General features: G+C 43.6%; 1 protein-coding gene across 1 annotated transcript in view; it reads left to right on the top strand.

Annotated features, from left to right (window-relative positions):
* Window positions 1–16,315, top strand: part of LOC145358688 (uncharacterized) — an 87,443-nt gene extending 71,128 nt beyond the window's left edge. The window contains exons 15-16 of the mRNA XM_080212911.1: window positions 4,852–4,943; window positions 13,989–16,315. Coding sequence (XP_080069037.1) covers window positions 4,852–4,943; window positions 13,989–15,381 — 1,485 coding nt within the window. The 3' untranslated portion in view covers window positions 15,382–16,315. The remainder of the gene's footprint in view (window positions 1–4,851; window positions 4,944–13,988) is intronic.
* The last annotated feature ends 212 nt before the right edge of the window (window positions 16,316–16,527 follow it).

Genomic DNA, 16,527 nt, shown 5'->3' with positions numbered 1-16,527 from the left:
AATTCCAATGGGTGTAGGCCCAACCTGCTCAACCTTCCTTCATAGTGGTAAGCTTGTCATTCCCAGGCGTCAGGTGAACCTTCTCTGGATTGCTTCTAAAACAATGATATTCTTTTTTCATAGAATTTTCAATCTTAAAACAAGATCACCTCTCGTACTTCTAAACTCTGCAGAATATGGGCTCAATTTACACAGCTCCTCATCATAGCACAACCCTTTTTTCCAAAGAACCAATGTAGAGAACTTTCACTTCACCATGTCCTTCCCTAAATATGGAAACCCAAATCTCTACACAATTGTGGCAAGAGTCCTTCTTCATCTACCCAGACCACTTGCAATAAAGCCACCATGCCGTTTGCCTTCCTAACTGCATGCCAACTTTGTTTCTTGTACGAATACACCCAAGTTCCTCTGATCATCAACATTTGAAGTTTACATCGATTAGAAATATTCTGCTTTTCAATTCTTACTATGAAAAGTGAATAACTTCACACTTCGCATATTTTTCTCAATTTTCACCTTGTTACTCACTCACTTAACCTATCTATATCTTGTTGCAGTCGCCTGTCCTCAGCTTACATTGCCACCCAGCTTTGTACATCAAATGTAAATACATTGCAAATATTAACCTTGTTTCTCTCTCCATAGATGCTGCCAGACTGCTGAGTTTATCCAGCATTTTGTTTTTATATTAAATACATTTCTGTTCACTTAAGTCATTAATATAAATTGCAAATAGTTGAGGCCCTAGCACTGACCCTTGCAGCAATGCACTGGTTGCAGACTACCAACTTGAAAGTGCCCTGTTTATTCCTACCCATTGCTTCCGGTCCTTTAACCAATCCTTTATCCTTGAAAAGATGGTACCCCAAATCCATGAACCCTTATCTTGTGTGTATGTATAATATCAACCTTGCACAAATTCACCAAAATTATACAAATACTGTAAGTTTAAATTAAAAGGAGAGATTATGTAATCTTGGTTTGCTTTTCCTTGAGTTCAGAAGGTTGAAGCTTGATATATTATGGTGTTTAAAATGTTAGAGGTTTGATGAGTAAATAAGGATAAATTATTTTCACTGGGCCAATTCAGAACTGATATTAAACTTTTATATCAGCCATTCAGGTAGAGGCAGTGGCATAGTGGTATTGTCATTGGACTAACAATCCAGAGACACACAATAATGCTCAGAGGACCCAGTTTCAAATCCCATCTGTCACTTTTCTGCCCAGCTCTGCATCCTATCAATGTTTCTTTGCAGCCTACAACAGCCCTCCACCTCATCCACTACTGCAACAATCTGCAGCCCTCTCTTCCAAGTCATTAATAACAATCACAAATAGCAGAGGACCCAGCACTGATCCCTGTGGTACACCGCTGGTAACTGGTCTTCAGTCTGAAAATTTTCCCTCCACCACCACCCTCTGTCTTCTATGAGACAGCCAGTTACTTATCCAATCGGCCAAGTTTCCTTCTATCCCACACTTCCTTACTTTCTTCATGAGCCTACCATAGGGAACCTTATCAAACACGTCACTAAAATCCATGTATATGACATCAACTGTTCTACCTTCGTCTACACACTTAGTTACCTCCTCAAAGAATTCAACCAAATTTGTGAGGCAGAACTTACCCCTCACGAAACCTTGCTGACTATCCCGGATTAAACTGCATCTTTCCAAATGGTCGTAAATCCTATCTGTCAGAACCCTTTCCATTAATTTACCAACCACCGAAGTAAGACTAACGGGCCTATAATTACCAAGGCAATTCGTATTTCTTTTCTTGAAGAGAGGAACAACATTCGCCACTCCCCAGTCCTCTGGCACAATCCCTGTGGACACTGAGGACCCAAAGATCAAAGCTAAAGGCTCCACAATCTCATCCCTTGCCTCCCAAAGTATCCTAGGATGTATCCATCTGGCCCAGGGGACTTATCGACCCTTAGGTTTTTCAAAATTGCTAATACATCTTCCCTCAGCACATCTACCTCCTCCATCCTATCAGCCTGTATCACACACACATCCTCAAAAACATGGCCCCTCTCCTTAGTGAACACTGAAGAAAAGTATTCTTTCAATGCCTCACCTATCTCTTCTGACTCCATGCACAAGTTCCCACTACTATCCTTGACTGGCCCTAACCTCACCCTGGTCACTCTTTTATTTCTCACATATGAGTAAAAAGCCTTGTGGTTTTCCTTTATCCAACTCACCAAGGACTCCTCATGCCCCCTCCTAGCTCTCTTAAGCCCTTTCTTTAACTCGTTCCTCCTTACCTTGAATCCCTCAAGCGATCCAACTGAACCTTGTTTTTTTTCATCCTTACATATGCTTCCTTTCTCCTCTTGACAAGACATTCAATCCCCTTTGTGAACCATGGTTCCTTCCCTCCACCATTTCCTCCCTGCCTGACAGGGACATACCTATCAAGGACACGCAGTATTTGTTCCTTGATAAAGTTCCACTTTTCATTTGTGCCCATACCTAACAGTTTCTGTTCCCATCTTATGCTCCCTAATTCTTGCCTAATTGCATCATAATTACTCCAGCCCCAATTATAAACCTCGCCCTGTCGTGTGACCCTATTCCTATCCATTGCAATAATGAAGGACACTGAATTGTGGTCACTATCACCAAAGTGCTCCCCCACAAACAATTCTAACACTTGGCCCGGTTCATTACCCAGTACCACGTCCATTGTGGCCCCACCTTTTGTCAGCTTATCGACATATTGTGTCAGGAAGCCCTCCTGCACACACTGTACAAAAAGTGTCCCATCCAAACTATTCGATCTATAAAGATTCCAGTCAATATTTGGAAAGTTAAAGTCACCCATGATCATCATCAACAGCATCTACCCTTTGAAATAGGCAAGCAAGCCATTCACCCTAACACTCAGCTGGCGCGATGGTGGCTTACCATCACTTTCTCAAGGACAATTAAGGCAAAAAAAAGGAATAAAAATAAAAGGCTGGAAAAACTCAGCTGGTCTGGCAGCATCTGTGGAGAGAAAAACGGAGTTAACATTTTGTGTCTAATATGACCCTTGTTCTGAATAAATATTGGTCTTGCCAGTGGTAGCCACGTCCGGTGAAAAATAAAGAACTCTAACAAAGCAGTGAGAGGAAACAAAAAGAGAATTAGGTTTTAGTTATCACATTCTAGAAAGATTGTTAATTATTATGTATAAAGGTTATTAAAGTCCCAAAGCTCACTGACCCCATTGAGTGGATAGTTCGCAATTTTGGTGATAAAGGTTTTTGAAACAAAGATTAGTAAATGTTTCAAATAATTATATATCACAATCATTATGGAAAGGAGGTTAAAGGCTGTATATATTGAGCTGATATCTACCCTCAGAGCTGTTAGTTGACTGATTCCAGGCAGTAGCTCCTTGGTTAGGTTATTGGAGATGGTGATGGAACTCAGGAGGGAGAGACCAGGCTGGAGGATGTCCTAAGTGGGGCCTGGAGCTGGTACTCAGACACATTGTGTCAGCAGCCACCAGGGCTGATGTTGGGGGATGGTGTGGGAGCTGGCTCAAATCATTAGTGCTCACATTCAGCCCGCTGACCTGATCAAGGGGGCTCCAGACTATCAGGCGGAAAGAGACAGTCTCACTCCCAGACCCATCGAGGATCCACTTGGCCTTCAGGCAGCCCAGCTCAGCCAGGAGGCTGGCCAGCCACTGTGATCTGAGCACCAGGCTCCAGAGTTGGCTCAGGCTGCATACCTCAAGCCTCTGCCACAGGCCAGAAGCTTTGCTCCTCCTTGAGACCTCTCAAAGCCAATTGTATCTCTGCCCACATCACGTTGGTCAGTGCCATTGATATAACCAGATATGGAGCAGCAGAATGGGTGGCCAGTCATTGAATGAGCATTTACCATCTAGCGGTGCTGAGGAGATGCTGGAGCAGCGCCCTGGCAGCACTACACTAGGTCAAAGATGAGGAGGAATTTCTTCAATTAGAGGCTGAATCTTTGGAATTCTCTATCCTAGAGAGCTGTGGAAGTTCAATCATTGAGCGTGTTCAAGATAGAAGTTAATGGGTTTCTGGATACTGATGACATTAAGGATTATAGAACATAGAACATTCCAGCGCAGTACAGGCCCTTCGGCCCTCGATGTTGTGCCGACCAGTGGAACCAATCTAATGACCCTCTAAACTAAACTATCCCAATGTTATCCATATGCCGATCCACTGACCATTTGAATGCCCTTAAAGTTGGCAAGTCCACAACTGCTGCAGGCAGGGCATTCCACGCCCTTACTACCCTCTGAGTAAAGAACCTACCTCTGACATCCATCCTATAATTATCACCCCTCAATTTAAAGCTATGTCCCCTCGTGTTAGCCATCAGCATCCGAGGAAAAAGACTCTCACTGTCCACTCTATCTAATCCTCTAATCATCTTGTATGCCTCCATTAGGTCACCTCTTAACCTTCTTCTCTCTAGCGAAAACAACCTCAAGTCCCTCAGCCTTTCCTCATAAGACCTTCCCACCATACCAGGCAACATCCTGGTAAACCTCCTCTGCACCCTTTCCAATGCCTCCACATCTTTCTTATAATGCGGCGACCTGAACTGGGGATAACACAGGAAAGTGGCTTTGAGATAGATGATCAGCCATGATCTAACTGAATTGTGAAGGGCGCTACTAAATGGACTACTCCTCTTACATTCCCAAAAATAGCAGCAATAATTTGAATGATAGTGAAGAGTGACATTTTAATTTCATTTAAAATTGAACCTGGCTTATGGCTCGGGAATGAGATGCGTTTTTATGATGAATATATATTTATTCATCATATTTATTCAGCAACCTGATGTTCTCTTTCTACACAGGATTTTGTAAAAGAGCAAGAGAAAATATACCGTGAAAGGGAAGATCTACTTCCTTTGTATTGTGAAGAAACTTTGAAAAGATCTGGCATCGGGTAAGAAGATCATTGTGATTTGATTGATTATTATTGTCACATGTATTAGTATATAGTGAAGAGTATTGTTTCTTGCGTGCTATACAGACAAGTCATACTGTACTTTGGTGAGGCCGAATTTAGAGTATTGTGTACAGTTTTGGTCACCTAGTTACAGGAAGGATGTAAATAAGGTTGAAAGAGTGCAGAGAAGGTTCACAAGGATGTTGCTGGGACTTGAGAAGCTGAGTTACAGAGAGAGATTGAATGGGTTAGGACTTTATTCCCTGGAGCGTAGAAGAATGAGGGGAGATTTGATAGAGGTGTATAAGATTTTGATGGGTATAGATAGAGTGAATGCAAGCAGGCTTTTTCCACTGAGGCTAGGGGAGAAAAATACCAGAGGGCATGGGTTAAGGGTGAAAGGAGAAAAGTTTAAAGGGAATATTAGGGGGGGATTCTTCATGCAGAGAGTGGTGGGAGAATGGAATGAGCTGCCGGATAAAGTGGTAAATGCGGGGTCACTTTTAACATTTAAGAAAAGCTTGGACGGGTTCATGGATGAGAGGGGTGTGGAGGGATGTGGTTCAAGTGCAGGTCAGTGGGACTAGGCAAAAAATGGTTCGGCACAGACAAGAACAGCCAAAAGGCCTATTTCTGAGCTGTAATTTTCTATGGTTCTACTTAGAGGAGGAAAGGAGAGGGTGCAGAATGTCGTGCTATAGTCATTGCTAGGGTTTAGAGAAAGATTAACTTAATATATAATAACTTATATAACAATAATAATATATAACAATATATAATTCAGGGAATTATAGGGCGGTTAGTTTAACGTCTGTTGTTGGAAAAATGCTTGAATCCGTCATGAAAGAAGAAATAGCGAGACACCTGGAGAAGAATTGTTTGATAGAGCAGACGCAGCACGGATTCGTTAAGGGGAAGTCGTGTTTGACAAATTTATTGGAATTCTATGAGGATGTGACTAGTGCGGTAGACAGAGGGGATCCGGTGGATGTGGTGTTTCTCGATTTTCAAAAGGCGTTTGATAAGGTGCTGCACAAAAGGTTGCTTCAGAAGGTTAGAGGGCATGGAGTTGGAGGTAAGGTGTTAGTGTGGATAGAGGATTGGTTGTCTAATAGGAGGCAGAGAGTTGGTATCAATGGGTACAGTTCTGATTGGCGGTTGGTAACTAGTGGAGTGCCGCAGGGATCAGTGCTGGGGCCTCAGCTATTTACCATTTATATAGATGATCTGGAGGAGGGGGCTGAGTGTAGGGTGTCGAAATTTGCTGATGACACAAAGATGAGTGGAAAAGCAAATTGTGCGGAGGGTGTGGAAAGTCTGCAGAGGGACCTAGATAGGCTGAGCGAGTGGGCGAGGACCTGGCAGATGGAGTACAATGTTAGCAAGTGTGAGGTTATCCACTTTGGCAGGAATAATAGTAGGAGGGATTACTATTTAAAGGGCAAAAAGCTGCAGCATGCTATAGTGCAGAGGGACCTGGGGGTCCTTGTGCATGAGTCGCAAAAACCCAGTCTGCAGGCGCAGCAGGTGATCAAGAAGGCAAATGGGATGCTGGCCTTTATAGCGAGGGGGATAGAATATAAAGCAGGGAGGTCTTGCTGCAACTGTACAAGGCACTGGTGAGGCCACAGGTCGCTGGATTCCGGGGAAGTGCCGGAAGATTGGAAAACGGCTAATGTTACGCCGTTGTTTAAGAAGGGTGCCAGGCAAAAGGCGGGGAATTATAGGCCGGTTAGTTTAACGTCTGTGGTAGGTAAAATGTTAGAATCCGTCATTAAGGAGGAAATTGCGAGGCATCTTGAAGGGAATTGCTTGATAGGGCGGACGCAACACGGTTTCATTAAAGGGAAGTCGTGTCTGACAAATTTACTGGAGTTCTATGAGGATGTGTCTAGGGCGGTGGATAGAGGAGAGCCGGTGGATGTGGTCTTTCTGGATTTTCAGAAGGCGTTTGACAAGGTACCTCACAAGAGGTTATTGCAGAAGGTCAGGGGACATGGAGTTGGGGGTAGGGTGTTAGCGTGGATAGAGGATTGGTTGTCAAATAGGAGGCAGAGAGTGGGGGTCAATGGGTGCTATTCGGATTGGCGGTTGGTGACTAGTGGGGTGCCCCAGGGGTCGGTGCTGGGGCCTCAGCTATTTACCATTTATATAGATGATCTGGAGGAGGGAACCGAGTGCAGGGTGTCGAAATTTGCTGATGACACCAAGATTGGGGGAAAGGCAAATTGTGCGGAGGGTGTGGAGAGTCTGCAGAAGGATCTAGATAGGCTGGGCGAATGGGCCAGGAAATGGCAAATGGAATTTAATGTTGGCAAGTGTGAGGTGGTCCACTTTGGTAGGAAGAATGGTAGGAAGGACTATTACTTACGTGGCGAAAAACTGCAGCAGGCGACGGTGCAGAGGGACCTCGGGGTCCTTGTGCATGAGTCGCAAAAACCCAGCTTGCAGGTGCAGCAGGTGGTCAGGAAGGCGAATGGGATGCTGGCCTTCATAGCGAGGGGGATTGAATATAAAAGTAGGGAGGTCTTGCTGCAGCTGTATAGGGCATTGGTGAGGCCGCAGCTGGAGTACTGTGTGCAGTTTTGGGCGCCGCACCTGCGCAAGGATATTTTGGCCCTGGAGGGAGTGCAGAGGAGGTTTACTAGGCTGATACCGGAGTTGAGGGGATTGAGCTATGAGGAGAGGCTGAATAAACTAGGCTTGTACTCGTTAGAGTTTAGAAGAATGAGAGGAGATCTCATTGAGACGTATAAGATGATGAATGGGATGGATAGGATAGAGGTGGAGAGACTCTTCCCGCTCAAAAAAGACAGTAGGACTAGGGGGCACAGCCTCAAGATAAAGGGGAGGCGGTTTAGAACGGAGTTGAGGAGGAACTTCTTCACTCAAAGGGTGGTGAATCTCTGGAATTCTCTGCCCGTTGAAGTGGTGGAGGCTGCCTCGCTAAATATTTTTAAGAAGCGGGTTGATGGGTTCTTGATAAGAGAGGGGATTAAGGGTTATGGGGAGAGGGCGGGAAAGTGGAACTGAGCCACAACAGATCAGCCATGATCTTATTGAATGGCGGGGCAGGCTCGAAGGGCTAGATGGCCTACTCCTGCTCCTATTTCTTATGTTCTTATGTTCACAGCTGGAGTACTGTGTGCAGTTTTGGTCGCTACACTTGCGCAAGGATATTTTGGCCTTGGAGGGAGTGCAGAGGAGGTTCACTAGGCTGATACCGGAGATGAAGGGGTTAGACTATGAAGAGAGATTAAATAGACTGGGTCTGTACTCGTTGGAGTTTAGAAGGATGAGGGGGGGATCTAATAGAGACGTATAAGATAATGAAGGGGATGGATAGGGTAGAGGTGGAGAGATTCTTCCTGCTCAGAAAGGACAGCAGGATGAGAGGGCACAGCCTCAAGATAAAGGGGGGTGCAGTTTAGAACGGAGTTGAGGAGGAACTTCTTCACTCAAAGGGTGGTGAATCTCTGGAATTCTCTGCCCGTTGAAGTGGTGGAGGCTACTTCGCTAAATATATTTAAGACACGGCTAGATAGGTTTTTGGTAGGCAAGGGAATTAAGGGTTATGGGGAGAAAGCGGGAAAGTGGAACTGAGCCACTTCAGATCAGCCATGATCTTATTGAATGGTGGAGCAGGCTCAAAGGGCTAGATGGCCTACTCCTGCACCTACTTCCTATGTTCTTATATCAGGTAGATCCATTCAAAAGCCTGATGACAGCAGGGAAGAAACTGTTCTTGAGTCAGTTGGTACATAACCTCAGACTTTTGTATCTTTTTCCCGACAGAAGAAGGTGGAAGAGAGAATGTCCAGGGTGCGTGCAGTTCTTGATTATGCTGACTGCTTTTCTGAAATATGGGAAGTGTAGATAGTGTCAGTGGATGGGAGGCTGGTTTGAGTAATGGATTGGGCTTTGTTCACGACCCTTTTATAGATCCTTGCGGTCTTGGACAGAGCAGGAGCCGTATGAAACTGTGATACATCCGGAAAGCATGCTTTCTATGGTGCATCTGTAAAAGTTGATGACAGCCATAGCAGATATGCCAAATTTGCTTAGCCTCCTGAGAAAGTAGAGGCATTGGTGGGCCTTCTAAGTGTAGCTTCAGCATGGAGATAGTGATGTTCCCATATGTCTGTTGTCTTTGTCCTTCTAGATGGTAGCTGTCATAGGCATGGAAGGTGCTGCCTATGAAGCCTTGGTGAGTTATTGCAGTGTATCTAGTACACACTACTGCACTGTTAGTTGTGTCACTCAACCTTCCAAATTATGAGGAAGAAGTTGTGGAGGGTTTTAAGTGTAAAGAGCAGTCAAAAGATTTTCGCAGGATTTTAAAATTAATTTATGGAATGTGGGCGTTACTGCCTAAACTGGCATTTATTGCCAGTAGTTAAAAAGATTTTCTTTTTCGGCCAGTATTTGTTGGCCACCCATAATTGCCCTTGCAAGGGTAGCGGTGAGCTGCCTTCCTAAACCACACCAGTCCAGCTCCAGGATTTTGATCCGATGACAGCAAAGGATGATATATTTCCGAGTTACAATGGTGAGTGACTTGAAAGGGGACTTTCAGATAGTGCTGTTCCTGTGTATCTGTTGCTCTTGTAAATGGTAGCTGTCATGGGTTTGGAAGGTGCTGCCTACGAAGCCTTGGTGAGTTGTTGCGGTGTATCTAGTACACGTTACTGCCATTGTTAACATAGAACATTACAGCGCAGAACAGGCCCTTCGGCCCACGATGTTGCGCCGACCAGTTAAAAAACAATGACCCACTAACCTAAACCAATCCCTTTTCGTCCATAAACCTATCCACGGATCTCTTAAATGCCCCCAAACTAGGCGCATTTACAACCGCAGCAGGCAGGGCATTCCAATCCCTCACCACCCTCTGGGTAAAGAACCTACCCCTGACATCCGTCCTATAACTACCCCCCCTTAATTTAAAGCCATGCCCCCTCGTGCTAGCTTTCTCCATCCGAGGAAAAAGGCTATCACTGTCCACCCTATCTAAACCTCTAATCATCTTATATGTTTCAATAAGATCCCCTCTTAGCCGCCTTCTTTCCAGCGAAAACAACCCCAAATCCCTCAGTCTCTCCTCATAGGACCTCCCCTCCATACCAGGCAACATCCTGGTAAACCTCCTCTGCACCCTCTCCAAAGCCTCCACATCCTTCCTGTAATGTGGGGACCAGAACTGCACACAGTACTCCAAGTGCGGCCGCACCAGAGTTGTGTACAGTTGCAACATGACGCTGCGACTCCTAAATTCAATCCCCCTACCAATAAACGCCAAGACACCGTATGCCTTCTTAACCACCCTATCTACTTGATTCCCAACTTTCAGGGATCTATGTACACATACACCTAGATCCCTCTGTTCATCCACAGTTGGTGATAGAGGGAATAAATGTTTGTGGAAAGGAGGCTGGTTTATCCTGGATGTTGTTGAGCTACTTAAGTTTCGTTGGAACTGTATTCATCCAAACAAGTGGAGAACATAAGAACATAAGAAATAGGAGCAGGAGTAGGCCATCTAGCCCTTCGAGCCTGCCCCGCCATTCAATAAGATCATGGCTGATCTGTCGTGGCTCAGTTCCACTTTCCCGCCCTCTCCCCATAACCCTTAATCCCCTCTCTTATCAAGAACCCATCAACCCGCTTCTTAAAAATATTTAGCGAGGCAGCCTCCACCACTTCAACGGGCAGAGAATTCCAGAGATTCACCACCCTTTGAGTGAAGAAGTTCCTCCTCAACTCCGTTCTAAACCGCCTCCCCTTTATCTTGAGGCTGTGCCCCCTAGTCCTACTGTCTTTTTTGAGCGGGAAGAGTCTCTCCACCTCTATCCTATCCATCCCATTCATCATCTTATACGTCTCAATGAGATCTCCCCTCATTCTTCTAAACTCTAACGAGTACAAGCCTAGTTTATTCAGCCTCTCCTCATAGCTCAGTATTCCATCACACTTCTGACTTGTGCGTTGTAGATGGTGGACAGGCTTTGAGGAGTCGAAAAGTGGGTTACTCGCCACAGTTTCCTCTGACCCATTCTCGTAGCCACAGTATTTGTATGGCTAGCCCACTTGAGTTTCGGGTCAATGATAATCACCCAGATGTTGATAGTGGGGGATTCAGTGATGGTCATGTCATTGAATGTCATGGGGTGATAGTTAGATTTTCACTTGTTGGAGATAAATATTGCCTGGCCCCTGTTTGGCAACAGTGTTACTTATGTTATAGAATTCAATCCCCATCATATCTGACAAAAAAAACCCCAGAGTACTAATTGTCAAAAAGAATTTGATTCATTCCCATGTCCTAACATTGTTTTCTCAGTATCTTTTACATTCATTACTTTCAACCAAAGTAACAAAAATTTGAAGTTTACATTCAAGTGCTTTGTTACTTTGCTTGATTTCTGAGTTTGGTGTAAGTTGTTGTTGTCTGCTGTTTTATCAACCTCTGTATAGATTTATAACTTACAATAAAGTCACATTCTTCTAGCCTTAAAAGAAAGAAAAACTAGGCGGCACAGTGGTTAGTACTGCTGCCTCACAGCTCCGGGGGCCTGGGTTTGATTCCTGGCTTGGGTCACTGACCGTGTGGAGTTTGCATATTCTCCCTGTGTCTGTGTGGGTTTCCTCCAGGTGCTCCAGTTTCGTCCCACAGTCCAAAGACATGCTGGTTAGGTGCATTGGTCATGCTAAATTGCCCCTCAATGTCCCAGGATGCGTAGGTCAAGAGGGATTGGTGGGGAATATGTGGGGATAGGGCCTGGGCGGGATTGTTGTCTGTGCAGACTTAATGGGCTGAATGGTCTCCTTCTGCACTATAGGGTTTCTATGATTCTTTGTTGTTGTGCATAGCATAACAACTAGAAGCAAGAGAACCAATAACCAGTCGAGCCAGCCCAGCCAAGAGAATCCTGTCTCATCTTGGGCTCCAACTCCAGTTTCTCACCTATTCTCCATATCCTTTGATTCACTAAGAAACCAAAGGTCTTATCTATCTCAGCCTAAATACAGTCAGTGATGGTGCATTCTCCACCCACTGGGGAAGGGAATTCCAAAGATTCACAGTACTTTGAGTGAAGTAATTTTTCCTTATCTCAGTCCTAAATGATCAGTTATTTATTAGTGTCACAAGTAAGCTTACATTAACACTGCAGTGAAGTTACTGTGAACATACCCTAATCATCACACTCCGTCGCCTGTTTGGGTACATTGAAAAAGAATTTAGCTTGGCCACTGCATCTAACCAGCACATCTTTTAGATTGTGGGAGAAAACCAGAGCACCCTGAGGAAACCCACGCAGACACAGGGAGAATGTACAGACTCGACACAGACAGTGTCCCAAGCTGGGAATCAGTAGTGCTAACCATTGTACCACAATCAATCCCTTATGTTGGAATTGTGCGCATTTGTTCTAGATTCCCCATCGAGGGGAAAATAGTGTCTTCCCATCAAGCCTCTTCATAATCTTGAATGTTACGGTAAGATCACATGTCATTCTTTTGAATGCCAGAGAACATAGACCAGGTTGCTCAGCCTCTCGTCATAGTGCAACTCTCCTATCCTGAAGATCGATCTTGTGCAGAATGATAGATCATGTGGTGTACAGCATCAGAGTTATTGATTATTAATGTAATTATTAAATTATTATTTAGTGACTCAAGTTCCATTTTTATTTATTTACTTATATTTTATTCCTTTGTAGATGTGTGTGTCATTGGCTAGGCCAGAATTTATTGCCTGCCCCTAAATTATATTCTGGAATTTTACAGATACTTCAGGAATTGGATTCCATAGCCATCTTTTGATATAAAACTGTAGCCACACTCCAATGAAATCTGGTTAGCGAGTAAATGATAATTAAACCAGGTTGTGTAGACATAATTTGGTCCTCATTTTAAAGTAATCATGCCATTGTTTAATATAATATGATTTTATATTTATTCTTCAATCTGAAATTATTGTGGAAAGGGAATATTGGGATTTGGCAATACTGGGCTGTTTGAATATGGGATTTGATTCACTGGTTTATTTTCTAAGAGAGGCAGAGAGTATAGATCTGGCAACAACGTGCATGGATATTCCATAAATGGCAGCACTAGTTTGGTATTCTTTCTGTGATTTTTGTAAGCATTAAATTTGATGTTTTGTGTTTTTCTTCTGGAAGCATTCAGCTTCCATTCTCTGTCTCTTGTGCTTCCCTCTCTCTCTCTCCGTCACCCCTCTTTTGTAGTTGCCTCTCTTTCTCCATTCCTCCCTCTATTTATTTGTCTATTTTGTCCCTCTCATCTTTTGTTTTCTTTCTTATGGCAGTTAAAATATGTTTTACATTTTCTAACGAGATCATTAGTCGCTTCCAAAATTCAGTCTTCCTTCTTTGTACCAAAGATTCTTGCCTCTTACCACTCATTGAAACGTAAAAGTATGCACGAGATATTTAATTAGCTAATAGGGAGGCATCTTTTTAATGATACAAGACTGAGTCTGCAGAAAACAGCAGCCAGAAAAGGCATGATGCAAGGTACAGGCAACATTGCACCATAATACTGATTTACAGACTGTAGGTTGTGTGCAACTTTCCACCATAGCTTCACCTTTTATTGCAACAGAAATTGGGTTGCCTTGCCTGTGAGGAATGCAATGAAGCCACCCTGTTGTTGGAACTTGGAGAAATCAAAGTAATAAGTAAAATGAATTATTAAGCATATCTGCAACAGCAGTTTAACCAAGTAAATATGAAGCTGCAGTAATTGCATACTATGTATGAAATTTTTCATATAAATAAATACATTAAGCTTGAGTAGAATAAATACACCACCATTGTTCCAATTAGTCTATTACAGCCAAATACTGGTGAAGAAAGGATACTGCACCAAAGTTAGGAATAGTCTTGATTTGAGCCTTGACAGTATGCCAATGAAGCCCGTTCGATCTTTGGTTATGAGGTTTCAAGTTAAATGTGTGTCTCCAACAACATTTGCCCCTTCCCCACACCAGTATTGATTTGTTCCTTTTATTCTGAGCAGATACAGCCGAGGTTCAAGCAGTAACCCTAGCTGGGAGATGGAAGGATTTCCTGATTATTCTTCACGGAGAATGCTGGGAATGGAGCTGCCACTAGGTACAGCTGTCAAAAGGAGCCTGAAAAGTTTACACAGGATTGAACTAGCAGAGGCGCAGAGGACTGACCCTTCATTGGAGGCTGTGCGATATCAGGCCGTGCATCCCTGCAACAAAACAGATGGTGACATGGGGGGTACGTTCCTGTACAAGGAAGGGATTTTGATTCGGCAATGGAGTCCAAAGGAAGGCTTTTTCAAGGGGTCAGAAGTGTTTGAGGAAGTAGTAGTCCCTGAGCTATATCGTGATGAAATATTGAAGGTTGCTCACAACACTCCATCCTCTGAACACCAAGGCATTAAGCGTACAGGACGCCGTGTGCTGCAATATTTCTACTGGCCATCAGTTTTCACGGATGTAGCTCATTATTGTAAAGCATGTGAAAAATGTCATTATTCACATAAACTAGGAGATGCAGCCAATCTGGGGTTACGCCCCCTACCCACAATAAATATACCATTTAAAAGAGTAAGCATCGATGTAGTGGGACCACTACCCTTCACAACCAACTCTGGGAAAAGGTACATCCTGATGATGGTGGATTGTGCATCCAGATATCCTGATGCAACAGCACTTGTCTCAGTGGAAGCAGATATAGTCGCCATGGCCCTGCTAGTGATGTTTACACGAGTCGGGTTTCCAGAAGAGATCCTGTCCAATCAGGGTGAAAATTTCATGTCGCAGTTGGTTATGCAATTGAAAAGACAATGCCAAGACAAACAGCTCCGCAGCAACTCATACTGTCCCCAAGTAAATGAGCTGGTGGAGAAGTTCAATGGGACATTGAAACAAATACTGCGTGCCTACGCTGAGCAGAACCCCTGTGACTGGGATGAAAAGCTGCCGTATCTTCTGTTTGCCTGTAGGGAGGTGCCACAGCAATTAACAGGGTTCTCTCCCTTTGAGCTTCTATATGGACGCCGGGTGTACGGGACATTGCTTCTGATCAAGGAGGCTTGGTTAGGGAAATGTTCTGGTGCAGATAGAAACATAGTGGAGCATGTGCTGAACGCACGGGATGCCTTAATTAGTTTAATTGAAAGTATTCGGGAAGATCAGGACCACTCTCTAAACAGCCGAAATCTCTGGTACTGTCATAATGCTGGGACCCGGGCATATGACGTAGGTCAAAGGGTGCTGGTACTACAGCCTGTGAAACGACAAAAAGTGCAGCTTCATTGGGAAGGTCCATATACTGTGGTTGAGCCAGGGAAATACGTGTATTACACTGTTGAAATACCGTTTAATAAATTTAGAATTTACCATGTTAATATGATGAAGCCTTACCTCGATTCCTAGGTGGTTATTGTGGTAGAGTAAAAATTTGATTTTTAGTTGGTTTCCTTGTTTAGAGATTTTATTGGTTCCATGATTAGAATTATTTCTCTGAAAAAAATGAAAAATTTTAAGACCCAGAACCAGTACAACACAACTGACTGGTGTTCAGTAATGTGTGAAATACTGATATCGCATTATAGATATCCTGTATATTCGCCCTTTTACTTTGTGGGAATCTTCTCCTGTTTGATGAGAAGTATGAATGAGGTTTTATCAAGGAAAACAATAAACCAAAGAATTCCCAGAGAAGAGTGCTTGACAGATGAGGATTTAAAAGCAGAGTGGAAGGAACAGGAAGTTTTTGGTAACTTGCGCAGTGGTTAGCATTGCTGCCTCACAGCTCCAGAGACTTGGGTTCAATTCCTGATTTGGGCCTCTGTCTGTGTAGAGTTTGTACGCTCTCCTCATGTCTACGTGGGTTTCCTCCGGATGCTCCAGTTTCCTCCCACAGTTGAAAAACTTGCGGGTTAGGTCATGCTAAATTGCCCCTTTGTGTCCCGGGGATACATAGATTAGAGGGATTAGCAATGTAAATATGTGGGGTTACAGGGATAGGGCCCGGGTGGGATTGTTGTTGGTGCAGACTCATGGGCCGAATGTAGGGATTCTGTGATTCGTAAGATTGTCAATTTCTCATCAATTGCTTGTACTTGAAGGAGATGATGACTTGAGCAGAATAACAAGAAGGGCCAAATTTACATGAATGCCAAAAACTATTAATTGCCAGAGACTTTTCAATTAAACCAGAAGGATAATTAACTAATGACAGACTTTCTCAATGTATATTTATTTGTATAATTAAATATATATGTACTTTTCATATCTGCTGAGTATTGTGCTTCATATTGCTATTTACTGCTGTTTAATAAAGTGATTAGTTGTTTTAGTCTGTAAACATCTGGTCCGCATGGTAATATCCACTGTTCAGAGAGGATTAGCTAGCACTGAGAGAAGTTCACAGCAGGTTATTGCAAGAAAGGTCCTTGGTTAAGGAATCTGAGATTAGAATAGGAAAGGGTGTTGTTCTGAGATTATAAGACTCTCTTACAAGAACACCTGTTGATTTGAAAGAGATAAAGTTTATCAAAAACTAAGCCTCTGATAATT

The sequence above is a fragment of the Carcharhinus amblyrhynchos genome, chromosome 26 (assembly GCF_965287045.1).
Source record: "Carcharhinus amblyrhynchos chromosome 26, sCarAmb.v2.hapA, whole genome shotgun sequence".
Classification (NCBI taxonomy): domain Eukaryota; kingdom Metazoa; phylum Chordata; class Chondrichthyes; order Carcharhiniformes; family Carcharhinidae; genus Carcharhinus; species Carcharhinus amblyrhynchos.
The sequence above is the reverse complement of the archived record's forward strand: the minus strand, read 5'-3'. Positions and strand labels throughout refer to the sequence as shown.